A 15,604-nucleotide genomic window follows, 5' to 3' on the forward strand; every position below is an offset into this window, starting at 1 on the left:
ATCAATGCTGCATTTTTCGGGTGGGAACGAGACAAATGCAGGGCTGCGAAGGTACTCAACCTACATAAACTACTCAAACAGAGGTTTTTTACAGAAGTTGGTACTTTCGAGTAGTTCATTTTGTACCAACTTTTTTGGAAGATTTCTTCCTGAGTGTTACGTATGTCTAAGTATGTGGTTCGCCCACATACTTAGACATACGTAACACTTTTTTTTGGTACTCTTTGCCCCACATCACCCGGTACCAACACCAGTTTGAACTGCTCGACGAAAATGAACGGAATGAATTTTCTTCATAGCGGCTCTACTCGAGCCCATAACAAAATCCCTTACGAAACTGTCAAAAAGTTGTGTACACAATCAATGCTGCATTTTTCGAGTGGGAACGAGACAAATGCAGGGCTGCGCAGGTACACAACCTCCATAAACTACTCAGAGGTTTTTTTACAGAGGTTGATACTTTCGAGTAGTTCATTTTGTACCAACATTTTCGGAAGATTTCTTCCTGAGTGTTACGTATGTCTTATGTATGTGGTTCGCCCATATACCAACTGTCATTGTAGCGATTTAGAGCGAATTTTTATTCTTTATTTAAAAATCGAAGAATAATGATATAAAGTTTTAAAATATCACGTATTGCTCAGAAAATTACACTCTTTCAGATGATATATAGAAAACGAAAATCCGTGAGTAGCTAAACAACCCTATTCAACGAGCAAGAAGCATTTCATTTTGGTGGGTACCCGGGTACCCTGCCGAGTACTTACGTGTGTTAAAATTGCCGAGTACATAACGGTTAATGAGGAATGTTCTTCGGACTCAGTGATTCTGGAAGGTGAAGTGAACGAAATGATCGCCTTGGGAGAAAGCATTAGGCTAATGAGCCAGATGTTTCATAAACTCCGGCATCGTCACCGCAATGCAGCATTTTGTGAGGGAAACATAAGTCGTCTAGTTCTAGCAGAGAATGTGACGAATATGAATGATGTAGATTATTTGTGAAACTTTAAGGCTGATTTTATTTCCAAAAAAAGAACCGCTGCTTTTTTTTGTTGTAGTCAATTTTATCCAACTATCGAATCAAGGAGAAAATTCAAGTGTGCCTTTTTTCATGAGCGCACAGATGATGAGATCTCTTGAATGATAAGCCGCAACTATTGCATTTACACGGCCGTTCATTTGTGTGTCCAAGCATGTGCTGCCTCAGGCTGTAAGAAAATATATATCTTTTGTCACAAATTTCGCACTTGAACGGACTCTCCGAGGTGTGCTTTTCCTTATGTTTTCTCAAACCATTAGCTGTTTTATAGGAAAAAACGCAAATATCGCACTTGAAAAGTTTCTCTTCAGTGTGCGCATCCACTTGCGTCACAAGATTTTGCTCGGATGTAATGGTCTCACGATTTAAATTATGCATTTGTTTATGATTTCTAAGAGTATATTTTGTACTCAATGATTGACCGCAAATATTGCACTTAAAAGGCCGGGCATTAGTATGGTGAAACAAGTGCTGCTTTAGCGCGGAAGGAACAAGAAACCTTTTTCCGCAAATTTTGCATTCATGCGGTCTCTCGGAACTGTGTGTTTTCTTATGGTAATTCAGATTTGAAGCTGTTTTAAATGATGCACCGCAAATATCGCAATCGAGAGACCGTTCTGCAGTATGCCAAACCATATGGCTATTAAGTGATGATCTGTTCAGGTGTTCCTTACCACAAATCGTGCACTCGTGCAGGTATTTTGTGTTGTCAGTTTGATGGAGCTTCAGATGTAAATGAAGTGGTCTTAGTGTCTGGTACTGTTTGCCGCATATGTCGCAGGTGAATTTCGCTGATCTATTGCTTTGGCTGTTATCAGTCCGGTTTGCCTCTGAACTTTCGATGTTGCTGCAAAAAACATAATATAATTGGGTCACAATCAGTTTGTTAAATTCGCAAAAGTTTCGAGTTCTTTTTGCTTTCAGCATATGTATTTATATTGTCCTTAAAATTAAGTTTGATTCATCAATAGGGACGATAGCAAAAGCTTGTGAAACTATACATGTTTCATCCACTTTTTTGCGATGAATTAAAAGTTCAATATGGGAGCCATCATTTCTGCATTCTTCAATGCAAAATATTACTAATGATGTAATTGAAGAAATTGGAAATATTCTCTCATTTCATCATTTCCTCGTTTGATTCTACTTAGAAATAAACTGTAATTTTTAACATTCTTTAAATGCAAAGAAAGTTTTGTATCAACCTAAATTAAACCTTCAAAGCAGAGTAGGGCTAGAGTTATCTTGTAAACATTTTAAACTCGGAGTCCGCGAATGAACTTATTCATGATTTGCTTAAATACTTACCCCGGGAAGGGCTTGACCTTGTGGGTCTTCATATGTCTTTTTAGAACATCACGACTCTTGAATGACGCGTCACAGTTGTCACACTTGAAGGGCCGTGCATCACTGTGAATGAACATATGAGCTACGAGATGCCACTTTTTAGCGCATCTTCTCTCGCAAATTGGACATTTATGTGGCCAATCTGTGCGGTGAATATTCATGTGGGACATTAAATGTGATTTTAAGGTAAAACATCGCTTGCATATGTCACACTCAAAATCCTGGTGAGCATGCTTATGGTACTGCAAAAGTCTAGCTGTGCGGAATGTGCTACTGCAGATATCACACGCATAGGGTCGTTCCCCGGTATGAATTCTCCTATGTTCCACCAACCGGAATTCCGTGCTCAGTTCCATGTTGCAGAATTCACAAGCGTACTTTTTCCGCGGATGATCAACATCGATATTGTGCATTTTCGAATCGTCACAGTTGCTGCAAAAAAATTTGTGAATTGAATAATCCACAGTTATATACACCTTCATTCTTGTTTACGGCTGTACCACATACATAAGACATACGTAACACTGGCGTTTTTTTCTGGTACACGTTGCCCCATAGTACTCCGTACCTCGCCCTGTCAAACTGCTCGATAAATAATGAACAAAATGAATTTTCTTTTTCTCGGCCTTATCGAGCCCCAAAGAAAATCCCACAAGGAACTGTCAAAAAGTTATTTACAAAATCAATGCAGCATTTTTCGAGTAGGAACGAGACAAATCCAGGGCTGCGCAGGAACACTGCCTTCAAAAACAACTCAAACAGAGGTTTTCTTTAAAGAGGTTGGTACTTTCGAGTAGTTCATTTTGTACCAACTTTTTTGGAAGATTTCTTCCTGAGTGTTACGTATGTCTTATGTATGTGCTATTATTGCAACGTTTGCATGCAGCGAAAGTAACCTCAGATCCTGGAAATATGATGAAACAACCGCTCATAAAGGGAATCGAAGAACGGCTTCTTGAATTTGAATGAAATAAGATACTAGCCAAAGCAACAATCTTAGATCCCCGTTTTGAAAAACTTCACTTTCATTCTGCCCAAATTGCAGCTTCTGTTATAGACAGCTTGGCTTCTAAATTACGAATGAAATGCAGGAATGCAGAACAAGCAGTCGAGATAACGCGCACACACACACAACCACACCCACATACACAATCACATACATACACAACCACACACACACGCATACACACACACACACGCATACACACACAACCGCACACACACGCATACACACACACACACGCATACACACACATATAAACACACACACATGTACCGGTGTCGCTGTACAAGATTCTGGAAAATTATTTCCAGAATCGAGTACTTGTTTACGACACTGAGGAGGGTCAGAAGTGCGTCCCAATTACCGCAGGAGTTCCGCAAGGTTCTATCCTGGGCCCGGTGTTGTGGAATGTCATGTATGACGGAGTGTTGAAACTCAAGTTCCCTGTAGGGGTTGTGATCGTCGGCTTTGCTGACGACATAACGCTGGAGGTTTACGGCGAGTCTATCGAGGAGGTAGAGTTGACGGCCGCGCACTGTATACGCAAGGTCGAGGACTGGATGCGCTCCAGGAAACTGGAGCTCGCGCATCATAAGACGGAGGTCACGGTTGTGGACAACCGTAAATCGGAGCAACAGGCGGTGGTCAGAGTCGGAGACTGCACCATCACCTCGAAGCGATCCCTGAAGCTCTTGGGGGTTATGGTGGACGACAAGCTCACGTTCGGGAGTCACGTCGACTATGCCTGTAAGAGGGTCTCATCGGCTATTGCAGCACTATCTCATATGATGTCCAATAGCTCAGCGGTTTATGGCAGCAAGCGAAGACTTCTTGCCAGCGTGGTTTCGTCCATACTTAGGTATGGTGGGCCAGTGTGGTCCAGAGCGCTACGTACTAACAGTTACCGTGGTAAACTGGAAATTACCTACAGGCTCATGTGCCTGAGAGTTGCAAGTGCGTATCGTACGGTGTCATACGATGCAATCTGTGTCTTGTCCGGCATAATGCCTATCAGCATCGCCATCAAGGAGGACAGAGAGTGTTTCGACCAACGTGACACAAGGGGCATACGAGGTACCAGAAGGTCATTCTCGATGCTCCGCTGGCAGCGGGAATGGTCCAACTCCACAAGGGGCAGATGGACGCACCGACTTATACCGGAGATATCCGGCAGGGTCGGGAGACGATATGGTGAAGTGAACTTCCACCTGACACAAATCCTGTCAGGCCATGGTTGTTTCAGGCAATATCTGCACAGGTTCGGACACGCGGTGTCCCCCATGTGTCACGAGTGCGTGGAGGAGGAGGAGACTGCGGAGCATGTCTTCTTCGTATGCCCCTGTTTCGTAAGAGCGAGGAGCGACATGATGGCTGTGAGCGGGCCTGACACTACTCCGGACAATCTAGTCCGGAGGATGTGCGACGACCCGAACATCTGGAACGCGGTCTGTGCGGTCGCCTCTCAGATTGTCCTGGAGCTGCAACGTGTGGGGCGGGTCAACCACCAACACGCCAGTGGTAGCTAATTACCAGTCTCCAGGTAGTTAGCTAGGAGGTTATAAGAGTAAAGAGGGTGCATCACGCACAAAAGCCACTCCCCGACGTAATACTTAACCGTCGTTCAGGGAAGACCAGGGCTGGAAACTGGAGGGGTTTTAGTGGGTTGGGACAGGGATCAGTAGGTGCCTGGGCGAGTGTAACTACCCCAGCATCTCTGCCCTAGTCTCATCCCCACACCCTGAGTTCTCTTCTCAGGTGCCTGTTTGCAGATTTCCCCGCCACCTTAAAAAAAACATACACACACATATACATACATACATGTATATATAAAGCAAAATATCTTTTTTAAAAAGGATATGTTTCAGCCATCTGAGCAGAAATGAGCTCAAAATCCAGCATCTCTATGGGCTCTACACGAGAATCTCATAAAAACGAAAAATGCATCTCGGATGGAAATCTCTGGCTCTGGTGATTTCCTAGTGAGCTTAAATTATATTTTGATCACCCTTTGGTGGATAAGAATGTGAACCCTATTATGTACTGGAATAAGATGAAAGCTATGATGCCATTTCTTTCACAAGTGGCACTTAAATATCTTACTGCACCTTCCAGTTCTGTTCCCTCAGAAAGACTAGCATCGACCGTTAAAATTGTGGTTGCTGACAATAGGTCGAGACAGACATATGACCACGTAAAAGTGCGTGTTTTCTTGAAACCATTAAGCGAAGAATTTTGGAGTCAGCTTATGTAACTCAAGGTATATTTTTCTTTTAAGTAATTTTATTCAGAAACATTCTGAAACGCACATAAGTCTCACTGGTTTATTCCAGTGTGGTTAGCTGTTTTCTTTATATCTAATTAAATAATATACTTGTAGATCTGAATTATCTGAGCGATGCACATGCATATTCATCCACTGACTGAGCTGAGAAGTGATGGCTGAACAACATTAAATTGACCCGTAAAAGTACAGGTAAAAATGTTCATCCTGTAGAGTGAGAAAGTAATCAGTAACCCCAAAATTTGTTATGTACTGATCAGCAAGTTAATAAATTCTTAATGTTTTAAAATTTTGTTTCTATTTTATATTATTGCCTAAGCCCAAATCCTAACACTTTTATAATGCGTTTCTTTTTTCTGGATTCTGAAGGAAATCAACAATTTGTGATTCAAGCCTAACATAAATAATGAAGCTTGAAATTATCACATGCAACTGTTACGTGTACTACACGTACAGATAAACTATTGGCAGATTGTGCTATCATTCGTTTAGGAATTGAAATCCATCGCTCCCTGAAAAGCTGTTGTTTGGGTTTCATCCTCGTTCCACGTTCCAATCATTGGTTTGGATAAGAACAGCCAACAGAGCCGGAGCAATGGCTGAAACATATGCCACAGCTTCCTCACCAATAGCCCCATTATCCTGGCCAGCTTGCGACTCATCCGGATATGTGTTTTTAGACACTGGCGGAAAGCGATCAACAACCGGTACGGTGACCAAAGAGACAAGATGAAATATCAAACACTTCGCCGGAATATACAATGCTAACTAAAAGCTACGACAGGACGTGACAAGAGAAACCAAAAATCACCCAAAGTTCTGTCAAAGCGAAAGCCCTCTCTGATTGGTTGATTTCATTAGGCGCACTGTTAAATTTTATTATTAGTCTGTACGGTTGGCCGTGCTGCGAAAGCCATCGATATTTTTTGTTTACATTGTTTTTGCTCACCAAGTGAATGAACAGCTTTTGGTTTAACAATTTTTTGAAACTTTTTCATACAATAGACTGTGTAATGTCTATAAAAATCAACATTCGAAATGTCGTTCATGTTTTTGAAACTACGTATGATGAACAATAGTAGATTCATTTCATGAAAAGCAAGAGGAATCCGAAATTAGTTGAAATTATGGCTAGTTCAAATAAATTTAACATATATCTTTTAATCAATTGAAGATTTAATGAACTAGCATTATCAAATGAATTAATTAAAATTGAAAACCAGAACTTAGGAAAACCTTGATATTGATATTTTCTTTATTAAACATTTTTGGAAACACTGGTAAGCGTCGTGCAGAAAATTCACAATGTTTCATGAGGGCAATTTTGAACGAAAAGAAGAATAACTAGAAGCCACTTGTCACGTCCTGTCCTAGACTAAAAGCCAAACAAATAAAAATGAACTCAAATACCAATATTCACTCTCAATATCGATGCTGTCCATAATATCGAAATTCTTTTTTGAATATCGACAACCCCAGCATATTGGCCCTGACACAAGTAAAAGAGATTTTTAAGGCTGCTCGCACCTACGCGAATTCTCACATGCAATTGTCAATTTATGTGTGAAAACAAAAGCAAAAATATTTCCCTCCTTCACTTTCGCAAGTAAAAACCAAACCAATATCAACAGAGTCGTCAGGGCCAAATTGTGTCTCATAGATCATTGCACACCAAAAATAACCTCACTTTTCTGACACTTCCCACGGGTTTGTTTACAATGTGTTCCATTCACTTTTTATGTGAAAGGAGTGAAAATGAATGATACGAGTACGAGAAAGATGGGAAAACTCTCCGCCTACGCGAACTCGTTACTGTGATCTTTTAGTTTCTTCTTGGAAACGCAATTTTTAACAAGACACTTCCGCATTTTTATTCGAGCCGAAAATTTTACTGTAAACAAACCCGCGACATCTGTCAAATCCCTTTCTTCTTCTTGTTTTGTGACGTCATCGTGCAATGATCTATAGATTATTAAGAGATTTGCCCAAAAGTGAACGCGGTCTAATCCAAACACCGCGCTTGAATCAAAGGCCGCGTTGAATTGCCAGATGTATGCTGTTTTTATTTGCATCAACCTTCATTGGTAAAGAATCGGGAAAATCCTAGAAAAAATCGCTGCTGGAGTCAGTGGAGACTAAAAAGGATTACTAATCACCAGAGGAAAATCTACTGGATCATTTATTCACTTCGTGGTTTCTGTTTTAAGCATTATGATATCAATCTGTTGTTAGAGTAATCTGTAAACCTGGCACCCATGACGCCGCCTCCAGTGTGCTGCCAGAATCGAAGTTTGTTTTGATTTTGGAAAGGGTTGCCAAGACAGGTAGATTTAATCTTGGATGTTGCTTACAGTGTCCCGAGGAAAATAAAATCGATTCGGCAACCAAGAAGGGCATTTGGTTTCAGAATTTCGGTTTATAGCGCGGCGAATAAGTTTCAGTGAAACTCACAATATTGAACTGCCGCTGCTTGTCCGTAGCTTGTATTTATGTTATCAAAACTGCACAGAAAACAACTTAAAATATATCATTTGCAAGAAGTTGTTTTTCAACTCGTTTTTTCCTGGTTCCGGACATGTTTTTCAATAGCATGGGTTAAACGAACAATAACTATTACATGAATGGCACTTGTTTTCAAGTTGTCTTCCAGATGTTTGCACTATTAGAATAACTGTGTATAAAATGCCTAATACACGCCTAATAATAATATTACGTACCTACAAAGTTCTTTTCTCATGATTGATCTTAGTATTCAGCAGTCAACGCAAAATTACTTGATCAAATTCCCAACAAAAAAATTCGAGGTGGGTAAAAATGTGCCATGTAAAGATAAACAAAACGCTTGCAGTGCAACCAATTACACTTCATTTTTTGTTACCGTATATTTAACAATGTTTTCTAGTTCTGTTATATTTTAAGTCTAGATAACGTTCAAACTATGCGATGCGGCCACGCAGAAAGGAAGAAAATTTGCAAAAAAAAAAATTAAACAGAAACTGAAAGAATTTAAATTTTTTTAAACAAGAGCGAAGAAACGCAAGAAGACTGATGTTCTTCAGTCACTTAGATTGGTTCTTTAATTACAAAACTTTGGATAAGTCCCCAAGGGCCTCGGATCAAAAGTCTGTTTCCCAAGCGTTTTACAACATTGTTGACCAGATAAGATACAAATAAGTGAAAATTTATTCACACGTTTAATTTCAATTTAATAAACATCTATTAAGAAGCAAAATAGTCCATTTTTTTCTCTGTGTGGACTTATCACTGTGACCACAGACATTTGATCTATTGTGATATCGCCCAGTTGTTTTCTGTATGCCGCACTTCATATTATAGGCCAGTATCACTATTGAAGTAAATGATACGCTTTTTTCGTTTATATCCGTGCTTGTGAGACTTAACCCTTCAAGCTTACTGCTTTACAATACCGAGCCTCTTTCTATCCTACCAATATCGCCAAGTCATAATTCCCTGGAGTGAGGTTTCATAAATTTATAGTATAGAACTCAACTCAAATATGTATTTCAATATACATTAAATGAACTAACTATTGGTACCGAACCGGTAGAAATACCGAAAGATCACATATGCATAAAACCATAGAACAGAAGGTCATCTGTGATTCGAAAACTTCTTAATGTTGACATTGTTCAGTGAATTTTGCAGCGCTTCCTATAATGGTGGAAGAAACGCATTTTGCACGGGAAATAAACAAAATTTATATATTAAATAAAATTCATTATATCCTTATTCTCTGAAAATAATCTCGAAGCCGTTACATTGGTACACTAACTAATATGGAAATATAAGAAGATATGTTGAACTACATTTATCAATAGCAAAAACAATCGTAGTCATCAACAACTACAACGAAGTAAAAGTTGAAAACAATTCATTTTTGTTTTTTGCTTGATATGTTTTTCTTTCATTTGCCAACAATTACATTCACTGTATTAAGAAGACAGCAAATAATCATATATTATTTGTAAAGTTGAAAATAATAAAATATCTAACAATGTTTGACATGTAGAAAAAAGATTCTGAATAAACATTAGTATATGGACAAAAATTTCACAAGCATTCGTAGCTTCTTATTCTTCTATAAATTTTTGTTTTTAGTATACTCTTTCGGTATTATGCCGGTAACGATTATTTAATGATTATCGAAGAGAAAATGAAATAAAAATAACTTATAACTTAAAACCGTTGCAAAAAACTTCAATTTTTGTTGAGTAATTAACGTTTTTTATGGTAACCATATTCATGAGACAAACTTTTAACCCTAGAAAGAAAATCTTATCATTTGAAATTACAGTTTTTGTTTAAAATTTAATTATGAGTTATTACTCTTAACAGTATGTTTTCTTTCGAGACATCAGTCTTTATCACGCTCTAACAGCAGGATTAGAAATCGTTCAAGAAAAAGAGTTGTTTCAGGCTGTCTAAGTTCATGATAACAGAAGCAATGAAATGGTTTGGGAATGCTAGGAATATTCAGGAAGGAGATTTGAGTTTAAAAACTAAAATAATACATTTAAAATGAATAATGCTTAATATATATAGCTTATTTATTTTGTCGAGGAAACATGTTTTTTGTTTGGAAATCAATGAAATCTTCCTTCACTTTTAATTTTCCGTGGCTATTTTCTCCATTGCCAGATTGTGTCGGCGCTGTTCTTGCAGCTGCTCAGCCTGTAAGTTGTTCATTTTTTGCAATCGTTTTGCCACCTGTTTGTTGTAATATGCTAAATCTTCGATTTTTTTTGTTTGCTGTTTCAGTACTGTCAGCAGATCCTCATGAAAAAGCTGTTGTTGCTCAACCAGCATGAGCGCTTTTTTTTCAATCGAGAAGTGCTTCCGGGCTCTAGGGTAGGAGACACGTCGGGAATAACATCTGCTGCTTCGACGTCCTCGTTCGGATGTGGGGATTCCGACTTTTCGCTGTTTCTATTTTGAATAGCCCGATGTGAACAGTCTATCCTTTCAACTGCTGGGGTTAATCCAGCTATTTGCAGAACTCTTTCTTCAAGGGTTGTGATTTCTATAATTTTGCTCAGACCTCCCCTAGCTGCCTTTCGTTCTCGCTCATTATGTGCTAGTTTTCGCTTCAGATTTGATTTCCAGTCAAACCACACCTGAAACATTGAGCTCTTTTTTATTTTTGTATCTTTTTGTTCGTTATTTTTATTACGGGTAATTTCTGGCAAGGGATTACGATAAAAGGGTATTGATGATTACAAGTATCGTTAGAGCCAGTTACTAATTTTGTATCTATACTATACTTACATTTTAGCGAAATACATTTTAGCGAAATACATTTTTTCACAACTAAAAATTACTAAAAGCCAACTACGTGCACTTTTCAAACAAATCTGACTGAACCGATTGAAGTAAAAATTGATATGTAGGGGTTTTTGGAGCCGGGGAGGGTTCTTATGATAATTTGAGACCCCTTCCTCCTCTGGAAGAGAGGGCTCCCATACAAATGAGACACGCATTTCTGCATCAGTCGAGAACTAATCAAGCAAATGGAACCAAAAGTGAGGATTTTGGAGACCAAGAAGCGTTTCTATGATGGTTTGATAATTGGGGGGGGGGGGGGGTTTACTTGGTAACAGCCATCCCAATTACTCAAATATAAAAAAATAAATTGTCAAATGTGCTCTTCAAATTGAGACCAAGAGATATTGTTTATGATTGCCCCAGAAAGAACGACAAACAAATGAAAATGGGCATATTTTAAACGAGAAACATTTATAACTTTGAGTACAATTTTAGTGTGAACATTGAAATAAAAAAGTTGGAGCGAAAAATGTGTTGTTTTTATCTATGTAATCTTTTTTGTACAAGGTTGCCTTAAATTAATGGAGCTGCTATAATCTGTACAATAGAGCTGCATCGTAGAACAACTTTTTTTCAATTCATACAGATGAAAAAGCTAGATACTTGATTTCATCGAAAATTTGGGTCGCCATAATTTTAGATAATTTTGCAATAAGCGCTTTATCATATATGTAACTTTGTAGAGGAAAATTCTTCTCTAAAATATTGCTATCGAGATCTAGATCTAAATTTCCCCCCAAATTCGGTTTCTGGTTGTTTACTACTCTGTACCTCGTACCGTTTATTGGATATAAAAACAATAATTGAAATTTATTCATTATTATACATAATTGATCAGTGATGCTTCATACGAAAGTGCTACGCCGTAAACAAGAATAAGGGTTATAACCTATGGAAAAGTGAGCAAAAATACCTGGAGACAGGAGTTGGATTTTCGTCACAAGCTGCTGTTTTCTCAACTTCATCGGTGCTGTCCGTCACCCTTGACCTTTTCCTCAGGGCGTTCGTTACAATCGGTTCCCCGGAGCACCGATCACTGCTGGCGAGCGAAGTTTCGTCATCCGTCGTCACGACATCGGTTATTATAAACTCTTCTACCTTTATTGATGAAGTGAATCCTTCCTCCATTATTTGGCTGAATTCTTTCATTTCGCTTTCACAACTCACTTATCCGAAACAAAACAAACTTTTAATTGTTACGTTTTACAATACAACACAGAAAATAATTGTTTTTCGCGGCTCGAATAGGTAAACAAAAGACATGTCCTGCTCCTTCATGCACGCTAAAAGCATACTATTTACCTAGATGTAAAAATGACTCCGAATAAGATCAACTGTGAATTAATGCCATCCCGATCAACCACTCTTTATGCACCTTTATGAAACGACAACAACTGAAAACAATCGATATAGGTTCAAAACTAATCGATAGCGATCGTTCTCTTCTATGACCGTACCAGTGCTGAGAATATTCACTGTCATTATATTCAAAAGCAGCGATTTTCAGCCGTCTTTATATTGATAATCATACTACCCATGCGACCGTTGATATTAATGATACCAAACAACCGATGAACACCGACAAGATAAACTTTAACACAAGTGTTGATATTTTGATCGTCAAAAATGAAAATCATATCAAAATAGTAAAAATCAAAATTAACCTTATTCGACCATTTATACTGTACTGGGCAGTGTACAGCGTCTTAACAGATTTGCACGGCTTGGATTAATAATCACCGAAGCTTCTTTGAATATCATTACGAGGCCTTTGATCTTCATTTCACTGTTCTGTCATTGAATATGAGAAACGATATTCATGCACCGTCGCAATGAACACAGGTTCTTGAGTTGCATCAGAGAATAAATGTGCTGACACTGAGATTAATTCAATTCATCTACTCATGAATAAACATTGATATTCTAGGGCACTGGACCGTACCCACAAGGCAGAATATTTCAAAAGGCGGAAATATGAAAGGCAGAATTTTGAAGGGCGCGAAAAGCAGAATCACAGTTTTGGCGGGAAGTGCAAATCAAACCTAATTATTAGATCCGAAATGCGCAAACTGGTTTGGCTCAGGTCCTCAAGATTCTCACGGCGTCGCGGAGAGTAATGTTCCGATGTTAGGTATAGTTTACACTAGTCTCAACGGCTTGTTGGGTATAGCTGATATAAAACAATTCATGCGGCGAAGACGCATAATCGAGGACAAGGATCCGAGGCGGCACAAAGCCGGCCGTCGACCCGCCTTCGGAAGCGGCGGCCCATCGCATACAAACGACTGATCTACTGGTTTTCTAGGATTATTTACACAGGTTTTCTTTCCTGTATTTAGGTCCGACGAGCGGTAGCTAGTAAGGACAGCATATACTTGGACAATAGAGTCGGCCAAAGGCCGCGAGTGTGTGCTAGTAAAGGGAAAATAGATGATACAATGTTAGTAAAGTACGAAACCGAAATTGAATCTGCCATTTTGTGATTCTGCCATACGTTCTCTTTGTGATTCTGCCTTACGAAATATTTTGCCTTTCGTAATTCATAGACCTTTCTATCTGCGTTAGTATGAGTGTTCGATTTCACTTATAGAAGTCTTATTTTTGGTTGCAAATAATCAACAAGCTGGTGTGAACAAAAAATTTTCTCCTGCCCCGAACTTTCATTCAAGTTGTAAGCCGACTTTTAGAACAAAGTTTGGTAAAACAGGTAACACTAATAAACTAGGATTCATAAGTGAAATATTTTTCGAAATTGAATATCAGCTGATTTTTTGGTTGAAAACAAATCGATTTCATAAGGATACTCGAATAAGCCTGTATTGGTAAGATCTCGCTTAGAAAGCTCTATAAACTACTCAAACAATGATTTTGTTCAGAGCTTGATACCATTCGAGTAGTTCATTTTGTACCAACTTTTTTGGGAGATTTTTTCCTGAGTGTTACGAATGACTTATGTATGTGCTATTATGCTTCTCTTCAGTCAGTTCTCTTCAACCGGAAACTGCTTCAAATGGTGCACGGTCACCCTTCCCGGCCACGAAGACCAGAAAAGTTGTAGGCGATGATAAACAAGCTACTGGATAGCAATTTGCAAATAAAAGATCACTTTCTTATAGCGAATTTCTTTATTCCACTGTGTTCGGGCAAATCTGCTGAGGAATAAAGAAACGACATCGCAATTTACGACGCAACCGAGAAAGAGATGCCAGATAATTGCTTACGAACTAATAGCGAATTTTTCATTCTGTGCCGAACACGCATCAGTACTGGACGTGTTTGGTGATCGGTCCGATAGAGTATAAAACAAAAGACGTGTGAACAAGTGTTGGCATTGTTTGCCTGGTCGAGTGAAATAAATCCGGGTTCAAGGTCGTTCCTTTGTGCAACTGTTTCGCATCGTGACTGCCAGCTGGTGCGTAAGCCGATTTGGCTGCTGGCTGGATTGTGCTACAGCAGTGGACGAGACACAAACGAGGAAAAAGAAGAAGCCATCAGTGTCAGCGAGTCGTATCGCTGTGTGGAGTGATCTCACACCTGGCTCGCTGCTGGTGGCTGTTTGGTGCTGCTGTATTGGTGCTGCTGGCTGTAACGGCTGCTACTTCGAACGATCGGACAACCAACCTTACTGGAAGGGAGAAATAAAAAGGTACGTGTTCTTGTCAGCGCTAGTGCGCTAGACTTAAGATGGATGTAGATCCCTCGCCTCCCGCGCCACCATCCCCGAACCCCTCTGACCCTGACCCTTCTGTTACCCCCTCCCCTGTTCATTCTTCAGTCCCCCCTCGCCCCAGGCTTTACCCAGACGGAGCCCAGGGCAGCTATACTGTTTATTTTCGGCCAAAGGCAGGACCGAAATCGAAAAAGTTGAACCTCTTGCAGATTTCTAAAGACCTGACGAAGGAGTACAAGGGCGTGACCGAAATTTCCAAGGTCCGGCCTAACAAGCTCCGTGTCGTGGTCGGTAACCTGAAAGAGGCCAACGATATAGCTTGCTCTGAGCTCTTCACACGCGAGTATCGCGTTTACATACCCGCACGAGACGTGGAGATCGACGGTGTCATAACCGATTCGAGTCTGTCCGTCGAGTGTATACTGCAAAGTGCCAAAGGGTGCTTTAAGAACAAAACGTGTCCCGAAGTAAAGGTGCTCGACTGCAAGCAATTGCGGTCAGCATCGATCATCGGTGGCAAAACAGTATACACTCCGTCAGACTCGTTTCGAGTTACGTTCGCCGGGTCTGCACTACCAAGCCACGTCTCGATCCACCGGGTTCGTCTCCCTGTGAGGCTCTACGTGCCCCGCGTCATGAACTGCCTGAATTGCAAGCAGTTAGGCCATACAGCCGCCTACTGCTGCAATAAGGCACGTTGTGGCAAGTGTGGGGAGTCTCATGCGGAAGATTCTTGCAGTGTTAACGCTGAAAAGTGTATTCACTGCGGAGAAAATCTGCATGAGCTCTCGACATGTGCGGTGTACATGCAGCGCAGGGATAAAATAAAACGGTCTCTCAAAGAGCGTTCAAAGCGTTCCTACGCTGACATGCTGAAGAAGACCGTTACCACTTCTCCCGTTACTTCGAACCCCTTCGATC

At 39.9% G+C, this 15,604-nt stretch overlaps 2 protein-coding genes across 6 annotated transcripts in view; one reads left to right on the top strand and one right to left on the bottom strand.

Moving 5' to 3' along the window:
• LOC129733993 (zinc finger protein 728-like) overlaps positions 1-5,952 on the top strand; it is a 49,428-nt gene extending 43,476 nt beyond the window's left edge. The window contains exon 3 of the mRNA XM_055695665.1: positions 5,767-5,952. Coding sequence (XP_055551640.1) covers positions 5,767-5,809 — 43 coding nt within the window. The 3' untranslated portion in view covers positions 5,810-5,952. The remainder of the gene's footprint in view (positions 1-5,766) is intronic.
• Positions 993-12,295, bottom strand: LOC129733999 (zinc finger protein 184-like). 5 transcript variants are annotated; one of them, XM_055695675.1, is made up of 4 exons: positions 6,297-6,739; positions 3,754-4,134; positions 2,348-2,818; positions 993-1,886 (listed from the first exon to the last, which is right to left on the bottom strand). In XM_055695675.1, exons 3-4 carry the CDS (start codon positions 2,797-2,799, stop codon positions 1,094-1,096), a joined length of 1,245 nt encoding a protein of 414 aa, XP_055551650.1. In that variant the 5' UTR covers positions 2,800-2,818; positions 3,754-4,134; positions 6,297-6,739; the 3' UTR covers positions 993-1,093. The 5 variants fall into 5 exon arrangements, with proteins under 5 accessions (XP_055551650.1, XP_055551649.1, XP_055551652.1 ...); XM_055695674.1 differs by lacking the exons at positions 3,754-4,134; positions 6,297-6,739 and adding an exon at positions 11,927-12,295; XM_055695677.1 differs by lacking the exon at positions 3,754-4,134 and having other exon boundaries at positions 6,297-6,740.
• Positions 12,296-15,604: the final 3,309 nt, after the last annotated feature.

Source organism: Wyeomyia smithii, chromosome 1 (assembly GCF_029784165.1).
Source record: "Wyeomyia smithii strain HCP4-BCI-WySm-NY-G18 chromosome 1, ASM2978416v1, whole genome shotgun sequence".
Lineage (NCBI taxonomy): Eukaryota > Metazoa > Arthropoda > Insecta > Diptera > Culicidae > Wyeomyia > Wyeomyia smithii.